Source organism: Mastigoproctus giganteus, chromosome 8, assembly GCF_048544385.1.
Source record: "Mastigoproctus giganteus isolate SK-2022 chromosome 8, ASM4854438v1, whole genome shotgun sequence".
Classification (NCBI taxonomy): Eukaryota; Metazoa; Arthropoda; class Arachnida; order Uropygi; family Thelyphonidae; genus Mastigoproctus; species Mastigoproctus giganteus.
The window spans coordinates 163,825,288-163,847,179 of NC_143582.1; the positions used below are offsets into that span (position 1 = coordinate 163,825,288).

Consider the following 21,892-nt stretch of genomic DNA (forward strand, 5'->3'; position numbering starts at 1 on the left):
AGTCTTTTAATGCCGAAAACACAGACTTTCACGGTGGCAGCAGCCTTTATATAATGCGAATATGAGGAGGTGCCATGGTGAAAGGAACGATGAGTTTCAAGTCTGTTAGAGACATTCCACAATTCAGCCAAATCTACATTTACGATGACGGAGAAGTGTTGATGGAACGAGCTAAAAGTGTGAAAAGGACTGATGTAGACTTGAATGTTTTCTCATTTGAATCTACATCAGCGGGGTTGGCGAGCAGGAGCAGAGCCTCTAGTTATTATTATTTTTAATTAAATAAATTCATTTTTTTCGCACTCTTTTTCTTTTACCTTAAAAATTATGACTGAATTTATTTAATTTTACCTTACGTTCAATTATCCGGAAAATTTGCTATCCGGAAGAGGTCTGACATTAATTATTCCAGATAACTGATGCTCTACTACATATAAAAAATTACTATAAAGAAATAATCCATAAAGGGAAATAGAGTAGAGTGAAAAAGAAATCAAGTTGGTATTATGGACCAGGGACATTGCTTAGGCAAACAAACCCTACGACAATAATGTATAAATTGTAATATATTGAAAGAGTATAGGAGAAGGCTGTTACCATCAAATCTAATGTATACATGAGAAATTAATAAAATAAATATCAAGAACTAACAGAAATAAGTGTAAAATGATGTAAAATAAAAAACTAAAAGAAAAGAATTCCTTTCTTTTACACTCATTTCTGTTAGTCCTTGATATTTATTTTATTAATTTCTTGCGTATACGTAGATTCGATGGTAACAGCTTTCTCTTATACACTTTCAATATGTTACAATATATATATGCCTTTATATAACACAATAGTTAGGTTCCTATAAAATGTCATGTCGGGCAAAACCGTGTCGTATGAGACTAAGAAAAAGTACAAAAAATGGGGGTTACATTCCAAAAGCTAACAAAAATACTATTTCGTTAAAAAATGTTAACAAAACTAACAAAAATATACCATTCTAGATTTTGTGTATCTTCTGCTCTCTTTAAAAAATCAGTAATCTGGGTTTTTTTTCTTTTGTTTGATAAATCTTTGTGAATTTCATTGTATGGAACTAAGCATTTTTGAAGCTCCCTTTTGAACTTTGGGCTCCTTTCATTCAAGAATCTGCAGTCAAAAAATAAGATTCTAATTGCTTGGCTAACTTTATGCCTTCTCATATGTTTTTTAGTGTAAAATTTTGAAGTTTAAAATTTTCATCTGTGGTATCCTCCTCTGAATTGATTTGATTTTACCTCCGATGCCATTTTCGTCAAATCTGTTCACTAACCTCTTTTTCTACCAGCAATTCTTGAACACCTTCAGTAATCATATATTTTTTAATTTTTTTAGGAGCATCAGTTACTAAGGCCCTGTTACTCTGTTTATTGTCTGTAAATTACGTGTGTCCCGATGTCGATTTTCTGTTTTGCTGGACAAAAAACCCAAGTTTCCATGAGAAAAAAACCATACTACTCTCGCCCAACTAACTCAGCCACGTTGTGAAAAATACCCATAAAAATTCCTCCCATCATCGATGGGATTCGAACTCAGGTCTTGAGTGGAATGGTGGGCGATTCTATCAACTGTGCTACCTACAAGGGTTTCAGTAGTCATATCATCAAAACATTCCCCTCCTACTGATGTAGCAAGTTCTAACTATCGCACCGATTCCGTTTTCTGCCTGTTCGATTATATTTCCCGAATGAACTGACTCTGGCCATAGATTTTTCCACACGTATTTAACGTTGAGAGTTTTACTTCTTTCAGCGATAAAGCTATGATTCTGATATAGTCCAAAATTGATAAATGTTTCCATGCCTCCATTACTTCAATAGATTCGAAATAAATTTTTTCCAAAATACATTTTCTGATGTAACGAGTTTTAAAGGTGGATATAATGCCTTGATCTCGATGGCTGAATGAAAGAAGTTGTATTAATCTAGTACAACTGTGGTGGTAGGAACATAACTTCAACGTTTGGATGACTTAAACCTTTTGGATGGCCTGGTGTGCTCCAATAGTAATAAAACTTTGAAATCTAGATTTTTCCACAAACTCAACAAGCACAAGTTTAATAGCCCAGAACATAACACAGGGATTTCCAACAAAATAAAATACAGGGATTTCTCAATAATTTTTGTTTTGACTAGTGAGTCAACAATGGGATTCAAAAAGAGTGGAAGTGTTGAAAAATGACATCCAACATCATAGCAGGGTTTTCTCCACACAAACGCACAAAAATACCCAGTTATGTGAGGTTTACTGAAATTCTCTAACCATGTTAGAGTGAAATTGTGTTATATAAGTACCTTGCTGTGCAAGGATTTCTGCAATTTATCAATCATGTTAGAGCAAAACCGTGTTGTAGAAGTACCGTGTTATACAGGGGTTGCCTGTATATACAAAGACTTAAGTAAATTAAATAATGGGGTTATCTTTTTTATTTTTGTTTTTATTAAGGAACGAAAGTTGCAGACTAAGTGTAAGAAAATTCTGTTAGCAAAAAAGTCATTAAATGTTGGAATATATTATTATCTAATATTGTATAACTAAAGATCTATAAATTTATGGAAAGATTAAATTGATAACTGGATGAAACCAAATGACTTCATTTTAAAGGCTGCTGTCATACTGAAAGCTTTGTTTCCTTGCCTTTAGTAATACTAAACCTGAAAAGTAAGCTTTATTTTAATTATGCTGAAAGAGTAAAAGTTTCAATGAAATAATGGAAATTGCATAATCAACTTCATTATTTGCATAATTTTCAAATGCTGACTTGATTTCAGTGCTCAAGTGTGTGTACAATTCTGAACTGTTGTTGAGAAGCAGAGAACTGCAATTACTTTAGAACTGGAATCATGAATTGAAAATCCAGATTGAATTGTTAATTGAGAATAGTTTTCAGTAATTGAGTACTGCCACAAAGAATTGCAAATGAGATTATAGCAATTTGCCTCAGGAAAAGAATTGTAATTACAGCATGCTGTTCATCCTGAGAAACTCTCTGCCGAAGCAGAAGATAAAAAATGTTTGAAAGCATTCTCAAAGTTTTTTAAAGTTTCTGAAGGCTTCCTGAGCATCACATAAAAGTACAGTTTAAATAACAGTAGCAGTCAGCTAGGATTAAGAACATAAAAGTATCTAATTTTCTAAGTTCTTCTTTTAAGACATTCTTTATGAGGACAGAAATTAATGCTTCTTGCCAATCTGAATGCCCATTTCTGAACTCTCTCTCTCTCTCTCTCTCTCTTTCTCTAAAAGTTGTCTTTTTTTAGGTATGGCTTTCAGACATGAATATAATGTTCCATGTGTAGTCTCCCCATTGTAATATATTAAATTTAAAAAAACTGAATTTTCTGTTTATATTCTGAGATGACCACACAATCAGAGGAGTTCATATAAGAGAATAATGTCATTCTTCTCCCTATTTTAAAAGATCTGATAACTCATTCATAGGTTACCACTTACTTTTTTGGCTGTCTGTTTACACTGCATGGTAAACTTTAATATCATGGTATTGTAAACTCTAAATATTTTTCATAGCTTTAACTCCCCTCCCAAACATGAGTTACTCCTGGGTTTCTATTCTTGAACACGTTCGCTGCCGATCATGCACCAGCACGTAATGTTGCAGCAGTACTGAAGAGCTGATCTTGGGCAGGCACGGGATGTGGCATCATTACCCAGTAGCCAATCACGCATGGGCGTGGGATTCGTTAGACGTTAGTATGAAGTTCTCAACTTCAGTTGGCATTGTGTTTCTGTTGTGTATAGTTGTTTCGGCATCAAGTAAAGGGTGTAAATTATATGTAGTTGTATGTGGTGTTGAACATTTTGTTATGTGACGTGCGGAAAAGCCTTGTAATATGAGTTGTGCAGATGATAGTTTAGCAGGCCCATCGTGCCCAAAAAGAAGAAAAGTGCAATATAAAAAATCCCTTACAGATGAAGAAATTGCAAAAATGTTGGAAGAGTTATCTGACGTATATCCCAGTGACGTTAGTTATAATGATGATGAAGATTTTATCCCTCCACAGGACGCTTCGTATTCGGAAAGTGTAGATGAAGAAGATATTATGGAAGAGGCTACACTTCCACAGCAGGATTCCGGTGAATTGGAAAACGTCATGTGGGAAAATGACATAACATCGATGAAACAGTTTTGTTTTACAAAATCCGAGTCTTTGCTGCAACCCGTGTCAGGTGATAATCCTATAGATTACTCTCGTCATTTATTGCCCGACAAAATATCTTGGATGAAATAATTACACAAACAAATGTTTATGCTTGTGAAATACTTCTTCCCTGAGAAAATAAAGAACATTCTCGAATAAATGCATGGAAGGACACCAAACATCTCTAGAGATGAAATGCTGGTGTTTTTTGGATTGATTTTACATATGGGAACCATTCAACTGAACAGCATAAAAGATTATTGGAAAACAGATACTGTTCGGATTACATGTGTTTGCAGATAACATAAGCAGGAATCGTTTCTTATTATTACTGCGGGCCTTGAATTTTGCAAAATATCCAGAAAAGAAAGAGGTATGTCCACGGGATCGCCTATATAAAATTTGAAAAATGGTGAATCCGTTCAATGCACGAATGTCGGAAATATATTATCCAGGATGTGAGATTAGCTTAGATGAGTCTATGATATTGTGGCATGGAAGGCTTGTTTTTCAACAGTACATTCAAAACAAATGCCACAAGTATGGCATCAAGTTATATATGATCACAACACCTACTGGCATGGTTATCAAATTTCAAGTATATACCGGTATGTTGGATGATTCTGGTTGCACAAAAAGTCGTCATGAACTTACTTGATGGGATGTTAGATGTCGGGCATAGCATATTTATGGACAATTATTATAATAGCTATGAATTCGCTAAGTGTCTCGCTGACAGAAAAACCCATTGTACTGGGACAATCAGAAGTAATAGGAAAAGATTTCCGAAAGAGGTTCGAGAAAAAAAGCTGAAGAAAGAGGAAACTTTATCAAGGTGTGCCCATGGTGTAATGATTGCTAAGTGGAAGGACAGAAGAGATGTCAGTTACATATCTGCAGAATACCAAAATGATATGGTGGAAATGCAGAACAAACGAGGCAAACTGAAATCAAAACCATTGCCTATAATTGAATATAATAGGTTTACGTCAGGCATTGACAAGTAAGATCAAATGCTTGCCTATTGTCCTTGCGAAAGAAAAACCATTAGGTGGCCTACAAAAATATTTATGCATATTTTGCAACTAATAATGATGAATGCACACCATATCTATACTATATATATTCACATAACAAGATACAACTTTATGACTTCTGTTTATCAGTGATCAGATCTTTATTGAAACAGCCATCTGATTTCCCTCATACTGTGCATGATGTACTTTTTTTTTTTTTTTTTTTTATGTGAACCCCAAACACGAGAGGTATTAGAACCTATAGTACTTATTACCGTGAGGCGCCTCCGTAGCCAGGTGGGAAGGAGCACCAGTGCGTAGCACGTGCTCCTTGATTAGACCGGGGTTCGAGCCCGTCACCACCAAATACGTAGGATGCGGAAAGGTCAGAGAATGACCACCGCATATCCCGGAGCAATATGGCCTTAGTTGTTAATGCTCCTAAAAAAAAAAAAAAAAAAAAAAAAAAAAACCAAATAACCAAAACTTATTACCGTGCTTGGGTTGGAGGTTGACAAGACGAAAGAAGATATTTGTTGACATTGGACTTGAACTTCTGTAGATTGTAATTTTCAGGAAATACGTATGAAGGAAGGTTGTTCCAGAAAACAGCAGTTGAATGAATAAATGAGGAAGATGAAAAGTTGGTTCTGTGGGTTTGAAGTTGGACAGTAAATGGATGTTGACTGGTAGCGGCACGTGTTTGGACTGTTTTGAAAGAGAGAGTGCGAATTATAGAAGCCAATTCAGAAGAACAGTGCCCATTGAAGTATCGGTAGAAGAGGCATGCAGCAGAAACAGTGCGTCTATGAGAAAGCGAGTGGAGAGACTCTGTTAGAGATGAATCATCAATTAACCTAACTGCCCTCTTCTGAATGGAATCAAGAAGTCTGAGAGAGGTTTTGGGGGCACCACCCCAGATGTGGGAACAATATTCCATGCCAGGGCGGATTTGCGATTTATACAGAGTGAGCAGCTGTTTGGAAGAAAAGTAACGCCGAGAGCGAAAGAGAAAACCAAGTTTTTTAGATGCAGAGTAAGCAATATTTGTAATGTGCTTGTGCCAAGAGAGATTAGAAGTCAGGGTAATCCCCAAAAGAGATATATCATTTTGACTAGACAACTTAGTTGAAAACAACTAAGTTGTCTTTGCCCCACTGGAGAATTACCTGAAGATCGGCATTTAAGGAATTGGCAGCAGATTTTCGAGAAGTTGAAGCTGATTGAGCAGGACAAGGTTTCTCAAAATGGAAAGTTGAATGCAATGTGCTATCATCGGCAAAACTATGGATAGGATTTCCAGTCAATGGAAAAAGGTCTTTGATATACAAGAGGAAAAGAGTGGGGGAAAGAACTGAACCTTGTGGGACACCGGCATTAGTGGAGAAGTTACAAGACAGAGAGCCATCTATCATCACCCTCAGTGAGCGATCAGAGAGAAAACTGGATAACCAATTACTAAAAACAGTTGGCAAACCATAAGATGGAAGCTTGTTTAGAAGACCTTTATGCCAAACACGATCAAAAGCGTTTGAGATGTCGACAGCAACTACTTGTGTTTCACCGAACCTTTCCATTGAATTAGTCCATAAATGGGTAACATAAGCCAAAATATCACCACTGGATCGACACTGACGGAATCCATACTGGCGATTGTTGATCAGACGGATGGTTTCTAGGTAGTTTAAGAGTTGGCGGTTAACTGATTTCTCCATTACTTTGGAAAGAGTAGAAGTAATTGCAATGGGATGATAATTGGATGGGAGGGATTTGTCACCCATTTTAGGAACTGGCTGGATATGAGCAAATTTCCAAGCAGAAGGTAAAACACGTTTGGAATAAGAAAGTGAAAAAAAGGCGGCAAAGAATAGGAGTAAGTTCAGGAGCACAGGTTTTGAGAACAAGTAGAGAAATACCATCAGGACCTGGAGCTTTCTTAGCATCAAGATTCATCAAAATCCTTCTGATATCCTTTTGACGGAAGACCACAGGAGGCATTGAATGGAGCATGTTAGGAATGGTGGGAGGTGTTTTACCAAGATCATTAATACATGAGCTGGAAGAAAAATGGGATGCTAGCAGGTCAGCTTTATCCTTGGCTGAAGTGACAACAGAACCATCTTGTTTGGACAGAGGTGGGAGCAGAGATGGGCAAAAGTTGCGGCCAATAGCTTTGGCAAGAGACCAGAATGCTCGGCTCCCATTAGGGCAAGAAGCAAGTTTTCTACTTTTAGCCTGTTCAAACTCTAGTTTGGACTGATTAATAACTGCTTTAGAATTGTTGTGAGCTTTGGTGTAGGCAGAAAATGAAACTGAAGAATTAGAAACAAGCCAATTACGATATGCAACATCCTTCTCTTGGACAGCCTTAGCACATTTATTGGAAAACCAAGGTTTAGATAAAGGACTAGATTTTAAAGTGGAGTGTGGGATAAAGGATTCCATTCCTGCAAGAATAATTTCACTGACACGATCTGAGCAAACGTTGACATCTGAAGTTTTGAAACAGTAATCAGACCAAGGAAAAGAAGAAAATAAGTCTCACAGGTCATCCCATTTTGCATTCTTGTAATGCCAAACAATACAAGGTTGGGAATAGCCATGAGATAAAGGTTCCATTGGAGAAGAGACAATCACCATGTTGTGATCTGAAGTGCCTAATGGACCTCTCACTTCGACCTTGTACTTAGAAGGGTTGTTTGTGAGAAAAAGATCAAGCTTATTGGCTGTATGATTAGGATTGTCCGGTATTCTTGTAGGTAAATGAACAATCTGTGCTAGGTCATTAGTAATTGCAAAAGCCTCAGCATCTCGACCTGCTGGGTCGGTGTGACTAGAAAACGGAAGCCAGCTGGAGTTGTGAACATTAAAATCACCAAGGAAAATTACCTCACTGTTAGGAAAGTTGGACTGGAGAAAGTCAAGTTGCAAAGAGAGGAAGTCAAAGAGCTCCAAGTGATTAGTGGAGTTGGGAGAATGGTAGAGACAACAGATGAATTTGACAGAATGAGGTAGAGGGATTTTAAGCCAGAGAAGATCAAAGAGAGGAGATTCCAAATTGCCAAGTCTCCGACAGGGAATATCAGAACGGACATATGCACAAGTACCACCTTTGAGGCAAAAGGAATCATATAGCAAATAATTTGGACATCTGAGATGAGCAGTAGTTGAATCAACCGATAGCTGAGATTCAGTCAGAAAAGGTACATGGGGTTTGGAAGACTGCAAGTGGAAATGGACATCGTTGAGATTAGAATTGAGACCACGTATATTTGTGAAATGAATTAGGAAGTCCTTGGGAGGTTTAGATCTTTTCGCAGATAAGCTTGCTCTATTATTTTGACAATTCATGGTGTATTCAATAGTAAGAAAAAAAGTGGGTGGGACATGCTGTATGAAGTAATGAAATTTTTGGATATGGCATACATGTGGTAAGAATATACCCAGATCCTTGACATAACGTGGCCTCGACAATGCTCCCCGCATACACGCTACTTGGACTCCCTCCAATCACTATCTGGCAGAGTAGAGGTAGCAAGATTATACACTAGCTGATCCGGAGGCCTCCTAGAGAGTTACCAATAGGTTTGGTCCGGTGTACTAACTAGCGGCCGGCCTGCGAACACCGTTTTAGAGCTGTACCCTCGAAATGTAAGGAATATTGGATCTCGCCACGACATTCATCATAACCTCAAAAATCATCAATCATACTGCATGATGGAAGAGATAGGGAAGGATTGGCCGGACCTTAGCTCTAGAGACTAAACATGGGTTCCACCACTTGAAGCCTCCAATAAGCAAAGTGGTGGTATTTCACCGGTTGATGAGAGTCATCTACCACCTAGTACTGCCTGGTAACATAGAGGGGCGGCGTTCCTGCATGTGGTGTGGGCACCACACCTTGACCCCTGTTTACGTTGGTTCACACCTGGGTGGTTACCCACCATGTACTTGTGCATGGAGGTTATACCCAGGATTACTAACAGTCCCACCATCGTGAAGGTGCAAGCAGAGGATTTGGCTGTCACAGACCATCCGGACTTCGGCGAAATTGGGTCCACTTGACTTGAGTGTCACCCGAATATCAGTTCCATCAGCGTTTTAGACTCCCAGGTAGCAAGTACAGCTTGTCTGGCATATCTGAGAGAATGTCTGTGACAACTTCAAGGACCTGAACTGGAACATGTGCTCAAACCGCGGGAAGAAAGAAAAGGTGGAAAGATATTGAAGAAGCAATGCAAACGTTGCTATTCTGAAGGGAAACGTAAGGATACAATCTATATCTGCAGTGTTTGTGAAGGATCACCCGGCTATTGCTTAGATTGTGCGAACATTATACATAAGTAACATTCTTACACATAGTATTTGTAATCTGTATTGGTTTTGTATGAAATAATATGTTCATTGTTGATAAAACAATAATATGTTTTTTGTTTTATTATTTACATACTATATTATTATGTTTTTGTGTCATGTGCCAGCGCGTGATGTGGCATTTACAGCCAAATTTGACCTCCAGTTCCTATCATGCGATGGGACGTGAATCTCAAGATCTTTTGTAAACTGCTTATACGACACTTGAATATTGATATGGTATATATAACAACAATCCCTTATTACCAATTTTCCAGCTTTTTCGTTATGGAAACACAGTCGGCTTCTGGTGACAGTCTCCTCCTATGCTGCGCTATTGATGATAGCATGTTGACTCATGACCGGCAGCAAACATGTTAAGTGAAAAACCTTACATTTAGAAGCATTAAACCTTAATTTCCAATATTCAGACAATATTTGTAAACAGTCCAAATCTGTTTGTCAAGCAGAGCATCAGTGTATTATTATTCAGCTTTAAAGTAACTGAGTGAAACTCAGTCAAAAAAAAAAATGGAAAAATGATTGCTACAATATCTGGATCACAAATACACCAAAATGAAGTTGCACCAATTCTTAATTTTGGATGTAAACATGGATCAAAACATGGTCTTTTTTTTCCAAAACAACCTCTTGAAAAAAAAAGATAGTAAAGCGTATCTAAGCTTTTACAAAAAGATGCATGTTTGTAATTTTTTTTAGGAACTTAGTTTGTCCATAAGTTATATATGGATGGCGGTATGGAAAACAATGTTTTCTGAATGTTCTGACTGTTTTAAATCATTTAAATTTTTTTCAGCCTCCTTACCTATTAATGTCAGCAACTGACAGCAAGAACTGGTGCTAGAAGCACCAAATCTAAATGGTTTCCCAATAGCTGAAAGGTATTTCCATATGGTGCCTGACATCTTGGCACACTACAGGCAATCACCCAGTGCTCCATTCTTAACAATGGCCCTGGTCAGAGCTTATCTGTTGATCCTGTTCCATGGTTGCTAGATGTGCTTAGAATTTACTTGCACGTAATCATTAAATATCTGAGAAATGCATTGCACTTACCTTGGGGACCACAAACTGCAAGCTGAGTATTGTCCACCAGCAATCATTAATACTAAATTAATCTATTTAAATAAATTTGTTTGTTATTCTAATGTTTCATAATTATCATGATGTCTACAAAAATTACCAGTATTGATATAGAATAAAAAAATTATGCAAAGTACAGATAACATTCAGATCAATTTTACTATTATACACAGTAGCATATTTAAAAGTGGCTTATAAATATTAATAGATGTAATTGAACAGGGTAAGTTCAAGTATGCTGCTTTATCACAAAGAGAAATGGAAATACTTGCCTGATTTTGGGTGTATACTAAAGGATGTTTGTTCATTTCCACCAATTATGGAATAATTTATTTCAGCATTAATGCCTATATCTCTGCTAGTAGCAAGAATTTTGACCACTTCTGTACCGATAGAGACTCCTTCAGAAACAACTGCATAATAAACTTTATGAGAAAACTCAGGTGGATTATCATTAACATCCAGTACTGTAATTACCAGGTGGGAAACAGATGACATTTGAGGAATCCCATGATCAATAGCCTGTACAGTCAGATTATACGAAGATTCCTCTTCTCTATCCAGGTGTTTGTTCAGCCTAATTATTCCTGTTTTTCCATCCATTAAGAAATGTTCATTTATAGAATCCATAAAGTTATAGCTGATTTTTCGATTAATGCCTATATAATAAATAGATAATTTTTTGATTAATACGTACTCATAAAATACATAAATCTGATAAAAGTAAAATGAGGGTTATTTCTTATTACTTTAGATATTATTTATATTCAATGTTAAACGAAAAAGTTGTTAACTAATATGTAGGTTAGTGCAAATGCATCGCTTTAACATGGCTATCTACCAAATAGTTAAATTAATTAATTAAATTGGCATTGTTTTGGTTATATCTCATATTGTGTCTGCCTTCACAATGAGTTGCCATGGTATTGTACTACCTCGAATGAATAACACTTCACCAGTGGAGAAGACTATTGTTATTTATTCTCAGCGGATACCACCACCGAGACAGCACCGTTTCAAAGCTTGTTGGCTTCTCTTCGGTGGGTGGGCAGGTAACATGGTGTTGCAATAGTGACAACCCAGTTATGAAGTATAACTTCACAATATGAGAGATGCCTGATGGTGCGCAGTGATATAGACTATAAAGTATTTAAGGATAATTTAAGACTATAAAGTGCACAGTGATACAGACTATAAAGTATTAAATTAGCAAAACAATGCCAATTTAATTAATTAATTTAACTACTTTGGTAGTTAAATTAATTAATTAAAGTTAGTTAAATTAATTAATTAATTAAAGCTTCAAATTACAGCTCAGTGCAATTTGAAGGAGAACAAGTTTGAGTGACTGATTGATTAGACAGAATATTCTCCAATATGGAAAGTAACTTCGCTCAGTGACACAATGAGCTTGTTTTTCTGTCTAATCAGGTACCACTTAGATTTTAAATAATGCATTATTTGTAACCACATCTTGAAAAAAATAAAAAAAAAATTATTACTCCAGTCCCACAAAGGAAGATAGGCAGGCAAAGGCAGATTACGAGAAATCTTTGGCAAAGGACACAAAGAAAAACAGCAAAGAGTTCTTTACTTATGTAAACTCTAGAAGGAATGGGATGAATCGATTGTTATCGATTCATCCCCTTGATGATCCTGCTCAGGTAGCTAACAAACTAAATGAATATTTTGCATCTATATTCACACATGAGGAGTTATTCAAGGAGGGGAATGCCAGAAGTTTATCAAACTCTCACAGGGAACTAAGTGATTTTGTAATAAATGAGAGCAAAGTTGAGGAAAAATCGTTTAAGTTAAACATAAAAAAGGCACCTTGGGACAGATGGAATCTATCCAGTTATAATGAAGAAGGCAGCAAGGGAACTAAGCAAACCCTTAGCCATAATTATGAGAGCATCCTTAGAGTCAGGGGAGATACCCAAGGACTGAAGATGTGCAAATGTATCCCCAAATTCACAAGGGGATTCAAGGGTGACAAGGGGGTTCAAATCATTATAGACCTGTTAGTTTAACTTCTGTTCCAGGGGAAATTAATGGACTCACCAGTTAAAGAGGTGACACAGGATCACCTAGACAAGACAGCATGGGTTTGTTAAAGAGAAGTCTTGTCTGACCAATTTGATTGGATACTACAATGTAAAGGAACTGGATGCAAAAAATAATATCATATACTTAGATTTCAGGAAAGCTTTCGATACTGTTTCACATAGAAGACTGCTGTACAAATTGGAGTATTATAGCACTAACGGCAGATTGAGTGGGAGACAGCAGAGAGTGGTAATAAAGGACACTGCTCTACACGGACTAATGTTATTAGCGGAGTCTCCCAGGGTTTGGTACTGGGCCCATTCTTATTTTGTGTATTTATCAATGATATTGATGAAGGTATATCAGGCTTAATGTCCAAGTTTGCAGATGATACAAAGGTTGGTAGGGTTGTTAATGACACTAAACATAGTACGCTACTGCAACAGGATCTAGAAAAGTTAGGCAGATGGGCTGAGAAGCGGCAACTGAAGTTTAACATTGACAAATGCAAAGTTTTGCATATGGGTAGTAGTAACGCAAGAGAAACATACCAACTCTGTGGTACTACACTCAGGGAGAGGGAGAATGAAAAAGACCTTGGAGTAATTGTGCAGTCAGATATGAAGTTTTTTGACAGTGCAGATGGGCTGCCAGAGCAGGTCATGGAGTTCTGTCAATGATAAATAGGAATTTTTCTAGCAGAGACAAGGAGGTGATTATCACTTTGTATAAGGCGATGGTCAGGTCAAATCTTGATTACTACACACAGGTCTGGAGGCCTCATTTTAGGAAGGATGTAGAGTTGCTAGAACGAGTACAGAGAAGGGCAACAAGATTGGTGAGAGGAACAAAGGGGTGCACTTATGAAGAAAGGCTTAAGTGCTGCAATTTCAGCATCTGGAGACTAGGCACCAGCGAGGTGATCTGATCGAGGTATACAAGGCCTTGAATGGTTTGAGCAGACTTAATGCTGACGGGATACTTCCACTTGCTCAGATTAAGAACCTGAGGGGGCACAGATTCAAATTGAAGAAAGAAAGTTGTAGAATAGATGTGCAGAAGTTTGCCTTTAGCCAACAGGTAGTTGATTGCTGGAACAGACTTCCATCTGTTACGAAGAGAGGCTTAAGTTTTGCAAATTACAGTGTCTGGAGACTAGGCACCAGCGAGGTGATATGATAGAGATGTATAAAGCCTTGAATGGTTTGAGCATGCTCAATGCTGATGGGATTCTTCCTCTTGCTCAGAATAATTGCCTGAGAGGGCATAAATTCAAATTGAGGAAAGACAGATGCAGGATAGACGTGTGCAAATTTGCCTTTAGCCAGTGGGTGGTTGGTTGGTGGAACAGACTTCCATCCCCTGTCATGGAAGTTGATAGCCTAAATAAGTTTAAGGCTCAGCTGGACAGGTATTTTGAACGAACAGACGGGTGAAGTAGAAGTGGTTATTTTTTATTTATTTATTATTATTATTTTTTTTTGGCTGATGCTGCATAAGCTTGCTTTCTTGCATCAAATGCCTCTACTAATGCTAATGCTAATCTGTTGTTGTGGAAGTTGATAGCTTAAATAAATTTAAGGCTGAACTACACAAACATTTGGTGTGACCAGATGGGTGAAATGGGAAGGATTTTTTTTTTTTTTTTTTCACTGATGCTGTATATGCTTGCTTTCTTCAATCATATGCCTCAACTAATGCTAATGCTCCCTACGTCAGAGGAGTCCACGATTAATTACTTTTTGACAATGAACAGTCATTAACAACATTTAGCAGTTATTCAGAGGCTTGAACAGTGGTCCACTCAAAGCACATTGCTTCTGCGCTCGTGCTGATCAGCTATAATGTGCTTTTTTTTTTATTGCTATTTCAGTTGTATCCATTCATAGGAGATCTGATCAAAAAAGTTCTAAGGCTTTATTTTTCAAAAAAAAATTAGTGTACATACAAAATATTTATAAATTGTTCCCTTAAAATTACAGTGATATGCAAGTGTCCCAACATTTCTATCACTTCTGGAAGTCTTCAATTGTGAGTGTTAAGGTTCCACTGTAACATTCTGTTGGATGGTTGGAATATAATAATATTCTTTAATAACTTATAAAAGATATAATTACAGGACACCTGTACCAGAAAAACATTAAAACTGGATAATTTTATATTTAAGGTAGGAAAAAAAAAAAAGAAAAGACATTTACTTATTTAATAATGCAGAACACTGATATTCTAAATGTTGGAAGAAAATTAGCCATGAACAGTTGTTTATAATAGGCATTACTAAGATGATTAAAGAGCAAAATCCACTAAATCACGGCCATGTAGTTGAAAAACCTTGTTATGTAACTTTGCCTGTTTTTCTGGACGAAAAGGTTTTTTCGTCCAGAAAAACAGGCAAATCAACCAGAGAACACACGCAATTTACAGACACAATACACATGGGTATATGTAATAACTTACCGGGTGACACTAATGTAATACAGTAGAACGTCGATTATCCGAACTAATTGGGACCAAGGTTGGTTCGGTTAATCAAATAGTTCAAATAATCAAACATACATGAGATACCCAGTTTATACTAAATAAAGTGTAATTAGGCCTACAATTAAATTATTGTATACAAGGTTATTACTACTGTATTTTGAAATATGAAGTATTATAAAAAATAGCTGATTTAGGAAATTGTTTGTAAATAATAACCGAAACATTTTGAAGAAAAAAATGTATATTATATTTATTTTGAACTTACCTAATTGTTTTACATGGTTTCAAATATAGACAATTTTTTTTTTACATAAACAGAAATAAATGAACACAAGTAAATGCACAAAAATAAGAGTATAATGAATCTTGCGAATGTTTATTTTTTAAAATATACAATCTTGAATTTTTCTTTGAACCATGTGAGATTGTCTTTTCTTCACGGTAAGGTCTCTCATCCTGTTCAATAGCAGTATCTCCATAGAACTGCATTCAGACAGCTCACACCATGCTTTGCAGTTTCTAGCCAGTGAAGGCCTCCATGTGAGTGGGCCCCGTTTCCTCTTCGTCATCAGAATCACCTTGGTTAAATTCAGCACATTCTCAACCTGGACTAATGCAACAATTTCTTCTACAGTTAAAATATGATAATCAGGATCATTAGCAGCATCATTGTTTAACCATACCGCTGCATCATCTTGCCCACACTCATAAAACCTGGGAATCGCTTGAAATAAAGTTACAATTTCACCTAAGTCTTCAGTCTTCATTCAAATCTTGCACATGTGTGACAGTCTCTTTGGCATTACCCCAAAGTTTATGCCATGCCTTTTTCAGATTTCGCTCCAACAATATGTTCCAGGCACCTCCTAACATGTAGCAACAATCCTTAATGTTGAGCTTCTTTGAAAACTTAATGACACTCTCTTCATCTCCCTCTGGTAGAAAGCAATGGAAGACTTGTTTTTTGTACAATTTTTTTTTTTTTTGTTTTTCTATAACACCTTGATCCATTGGCTGCAGCAGGGCTGTAACATTTGGTGGTAAAAACCTGACAATGAAGTTCTAGTCAATTGAATTCATGTTTTCAAGAGGAGGGTGGGATGGTGCATTATCAATAATAAACAAAACTTTACCAGCTTTACCCTCATTTTCTTGATACCCCTTCACACTTGGAATAAAACCTTAGCTAAACCAATCCGAAAAAATAGAATTCGTCCAAGCATTTTTCTGTCCTTTATAAGTGCCTACCAGTATGATATTATCATACTTGGTAAGCACTTTACACCTTTAAAGCATCTTGGATTTCCCTACCACCAACAATGTGATAGGGAAAGAAGGTTTTCCCTATCACAATGGTAAAACATGCTGTCCACTTCCATTTTGCAAGGGGATAGCATGTTTTACCACACTGTTTGTTAGATTTGAAACCAGAAGCAGCCATATCGTGTCATGATTCAAGTGATTTACGAGGGAGTGACTTCCAATTAGGACCAGTTTCATCTGCATTGTAAACGTCAACCTTGGGAAACCTTCTTCTTCCGCTTTTTTCAGAAAATACTCTTTAAAAGTTTCTGATTCTGGGACATCACCGGATAAAGTTTCTACTTGAATTTCAAGCTCCTTTATACTGTGGTGAGATTTGAAATTTTTTGAGCCATCCTGTACTGGCTTTAAATTCAGATGGACTTTTAAACTTTTGATTCAATTGTAACACTTTTTCACATAACAGAGGTCCAGAAATAGGTTCACCTTGACTTCTCATTTGTAAAAACCATAAATAAATTGGGTCTTCTAATTTCTCATCACTAGCTTTTTTCATAGAATTTCTTTTTTTAGAGCCATCTTCATTGTGTAACTTTGAAGTTAACTTCAAAATTTCATTTTTTCTGCTCTTTATGTCAGATATGGTTGCTTTACCAACGTTAAAAATCTTAGCAAAAGATACCCGGTTTTACAATTTTCCAATCTATTAATAATTGTTACCTTGTCTTCTATTGGCAACACATTGTGGTTTCTTTTGCCTGTAGACACCATTATTAACACAAAGGGGCAGCAGTATTAAAATTAAAAAGCAAAATGACAGAGTATTTCACTTTAAAATAGCCACGAACAAAAACCCCAAAACTGACTGATTAGAAACAAAACGCCTGCAATAACCTCACACTGTAGTGGCTTGCAGCAGACTGAGTGAAAGCTAACCGCCCCCTACACCATACTCCTGCACTCACAACGGACGATGATGCAACAAGGTCATGAGAGACTGTCCTTGGTTCGAACAGTAGCTAAAGCCAACATTTGATTTTTAATTCCTGTAATGACAAAATAAGACTATTTCTATGCTATACTGCACAAATCTTCGAATAAATAATCAGAAACAAATGCATTAAGCAGCAGGAATAATATTTCAGCATAACAATCAGGGCACTAAAAGTAGATACTGTAATTTTTTTTTTTTTTTTGGGAGGCAGTGGTTCGGATAATCAATGTTCTGCTGTAGTTTTTTTTTTTTTTTGCACCACCTTGCAAAATATCCTACCGGTGCCCCATGAGTGCATCCATTATATTCTAGGACTGATGAGGTGTGCTGTGTATTTTCCCTTCATTTTCCTGATTTTTTTCCCCAAGCCACCTTAGAACTGTTTACCTGGGTAACAGAAGATGTAAAATGGATCCAGGATTCCTTTTGGCTCTGATATCAGACATAACATGCTTTAGTGTGTGCGCATTTAAAAGCTGTGAGATTAGCTGTGGTAGGATATCATTGGAATATCCCCCAAGCTTTGTTTTGTATCTTTTTTGCTCCTGTACATTCTGAATTAAATTAGCACCACTGCTGCATATCTGGTGTGGTGGCGCTAGTTTGGTATGGCTGCCTTTTTTATGTGTGGTGTCATAATGTTTTTAAGTTTTCACATGTATACAGGATTTATGTTTAAATTCTAATTATATTAAAGTGTGCAGCCAAAAGGGTTCTTTGTCCCTGTTCACACCAAAAACAAAGGAAAAGGGTATAAAACAAAGGTACATGCCATCAATGTAATGTGAGTATTGTTTTTGAAATATAAAGTAATGATCATCCCCAAATGTCTAAGCCTAATTGCTTTGTGACACATGGTAGAGCTATGCCTAACAAATATGCTAACAAATCTTGCTTAGCAATACTCTTCAAGCTCACAAACTAACAACAGTTCTGCAAAAATGCCCTTTCTTGCTAATTAACAAATTGTATTTTCAAATGGAAATCTCATACTCAAAATCAACCAGAAAAACTACTGGCTCCAGCCCCCTGTATTTAATAAGCTCATTTTGTTCAGAATCATTAAACACAACAGAGGCAAAAAATGTGGAAAAAGAAGAAACCGTAACTACAGCATTAAATTGTGCACTACTTCGATAGGCAATAATGCTCCAGCAATAAACCAAAGGATCTCGTCGCTTTTCTTGACAACAGCAAATGGTAATGCTGAGTGTAACAGAATACCTGTGAGAATTACACCCAGGAATCCATATGCAAATCTAACTAAAACATTTAAGACGAATAACATCGTGGTGGACCATAAAAAGCAGGGGGAAATTATGCAAAAAACCAGGAAAACATACCTAAGAGAAATCCAATTAAATAAGCTGCCTATGCAGGTTATTTAACTGAGAACAGCAGAAGTATCCACAATAAAATCACCACTCTGAAAACCAAGGGCGCCTCCGTAGCCAGGTGGGCAAGGGCAGCAGTACATAGCACACACTTTTTGATTAGACCAGGGTTCGAGCCTGCGACCACTAAATATGGAGGATGCGGAAAGGTCAGGGAATGACCACCGCATATCCCCGGAGCAATATGGCCTTAGTATAACAACAACAACAAATGAAAACCATAACCCTGTCTAAATTCTATGATCCTATCCTACTCACGGAAACCTGGACTTCTTTTGAACAAGAAGATTTCATTATTGCCAACTACAATACTGCAGCGACATCCAGAGCTACAAAAAAAGGTGGAGGAACCACCACCTTACTGAAGAACTCATTTGAGATAGTGTCAGAATCCAAATGTCCTGCCGACCGGGCTAGCCGAGTGGGTAAAGTACCTGCCCGGCAACCCAAAGGTCGCGGGTTCGATTCCCGCCTCGGGCTTGGATCAAAGTACTGCAAAAACCTTGGGAGGTGCAATATGGCCACAGAAGCCGATGCGCCAACAACTACCATATCAAAAAAAAAAAAAAAAAAAAAAAAACCAAATGTCCTTCATCTAACTTCAAGGCAATTCACATCAGAACTCATCTACCATATAATTTTCTGGACATCATCTCTGTCTATATGCCACCTAAACCCTCAATGGAAAGATTTCCTGAATTTGTAAACTGGGCTATCACTAAAATCTGCATTTTAATGATGCACTGCAGGATCATTTAGACAATACTGCCGTAATAATTCAGACACAGCATGGGTTTGTTACGGGAAAGTCTTGTCTGACAAATTTGATTAGATACTATGATGTGGTTACAAAGGACCTGGATGCCAAAAATAATTGTGATATCATATACTTGGATTTTGGGAAAGCATTTGACACTGTTGTGCATGGAAGACTACTGTACAAATTGGAACAGTGTGGTATTAAGTGTAAGTTGCTATAATGGATAACAGACTGGTTGAGTGGGAGAAGACAGAGTGGTAATCAATCGTTGCTGTTCTTCGTGGAATCCCCCAGGGTTTGGTGTTGGGCCCACTGTTCTTTTGTATATTTATCAATGATATTGATGAAGGTATATCAGGGGCTTAATGTCGAAGTTTGCAGATGATACAAAGGTTGGCAGGGTTGTTAATGGCAGTGTGCTACTGCAACAGGATCTAGAAAATTTGGGCAGATGGGATGAGAAGTGACAACTGAAGTTTAACATCAACAAATGCAAATCACTGCATATGGGTAGAAGTAACCTCAGAGAAATGTACCAACTGTGTAGTACTACACTTAGGGTGGTATAAAATGAAAAAGATCTGGAAGCAATTGTGCAGTCAGATATGAAGTTTTCTGAGCAATGCCAACAGGCTGCCAGGGCAGGTCATGGGGTATTGTCAATGATATACAGGAATTTTGCTAGTAGGGAAAAGGAGATGATTATCCCTTTATATAAGGCAATGGTCAGGCTACGTCTTGAGTACTGCATACAGGTCTGGAGGCCTTATTTTAGGAAGGGTGTAGAGTTGCTCGAGCGTGTACAGAGAAGGGCAACAAGATTGGTGAGGGGAACAAAGGGGTCCTCTTACCAAGAAAGGCTTAAGTTCTGAAAATTGCAGTAGCTAGAAACTAGGCACCTGAGAGGTGATCTGATTGAGGTGTATAAGGCTTGAATGGGTTCAGCATGCTGAATTCTGATGGGACTCTTCCGCTTGCTCAAATTATGAACCTGAAGGGGTATAAATTCAAATTGAGGAAAGATAGTTGTAGAAAAGATGTGCGGAAATTTGCCTTTAACCAGCAGGTGGTTAATTGCTGGAACAAACTTCCATCTGTCATTGTGGAAGTTGATAGCTTAAATAAATTCAAGGAGGAACTGTACAACTTTTGTAGGGAATGGATGTATGAAATTTTTTTTTTTTTTTTTTTTTGGCTGATGCTACATAAGCTCATGCGTTTGCTTTCTTGCGTCACGTGACTCCATTACCATTACTATCTCAAAAAACAACTATTATTATTCATGGAGACTAATTTACTGCTACCATCTAGTCATCTGTCTAAATTTGTAACATCACAGTTTGAAAGCGTAGGTTTAAAGCCTTTAATTTTGGTGCCTACCAGAGGTAACAACACACACACACACTATACTTACTAAGAGAAATATATCACTGCATTTGTACTGTGTATAGCAATCCCTTATTTGCAAATTCAGCAGTATTAATAATTTATTGTTGTCGATTTTATAACCTTTATGTGAATAAATCATGGATAATTATTTTTTAAATTAGTACCGAAAAACTGGTATTTTTGTATCAATACCGGGATTTGAATAATGGAAAAAATGACCGGGATCCCAGAATCTCAGTATTGTAAGCCCTAGTCTTAGTGAGCAGTGCAAACACCCAGCCGTAATTTAATTTGGAGATGGAGATATGAAAGTAAGGATGGGGTGTCTGTAGAAGATAGGTTCTCATCCCTACATAGAAATATTCATTTTGCAACTGTCACTCCTTGCGATTTTAGCTCAGAATATATTTCCTTTTTAGACATTTCAAAACCATCCTGTTCCGAGATCATGCTTCAGAAGTTCAGTGTGATGAGCAGGTCAACTGTAATGATCGGCTCAAAGGAGCTGTTTGGAATATTTGTCCCTTTCAGTTTCTATTAGGATAGCTTCAGAACATAGCTAATAAACTGACTTAGGGTAACCTGTCAACTGTTCCAAATCCTTCTAAATAAAGAGGTGGTGACATTTTTCCTATGGGCCTTTTCCGGTCATATGTAAGCATTACCAGGAATGTCAGCATTACCAGGAAGAATGGTGTAGGCCATGATATTTTTTCTTGACGTACACCATGACTTCTTGACCTATTTCTTCCATTCTGGGCCATTTTGGTGAAGTGGTATTATCCACGTCTATGTCAATATGTACTGATAAGGACCATGCTGGGACCCAGAAGAAATTAGTTTATCAAGATTCATGAAAATTTCATTTTTGTTTTTCAGTACCTGGGCTCCCCACCTTCCAC

General features: G+C 37.1%; 1 protein-coding gene across 8 annotated transcripts in view; it reads right to left on the minus strand.

The window, feature by feature from the left end:
* Positions 1-21,892, minus strand: part of LOC150081977 (fat-like cadherin-related tumor suppressor homolog) — a 1,021,521-nt gene that overhangs the window by 239,828 nt on the left and 759,801 nt on the right. For all 8 annotated transcript variants that reach the window (XR_016547261.1, XR_016547260.1, XM_090379029.1 and 5 more), the window contains one exon: positions 10,933-11,319. Coding sequence is in view for 6 of the 8 variants with exons in the window: in XM_090379029.1 (XP_090235155.1) it covers positions 10,933-11,319 (387 nt within the window). In the remaining 2 variants the exon portion in view is untranslated. The remainder of the gene's footprint in view (positions 1-10,932; positions 11,320-21,892) is intronic.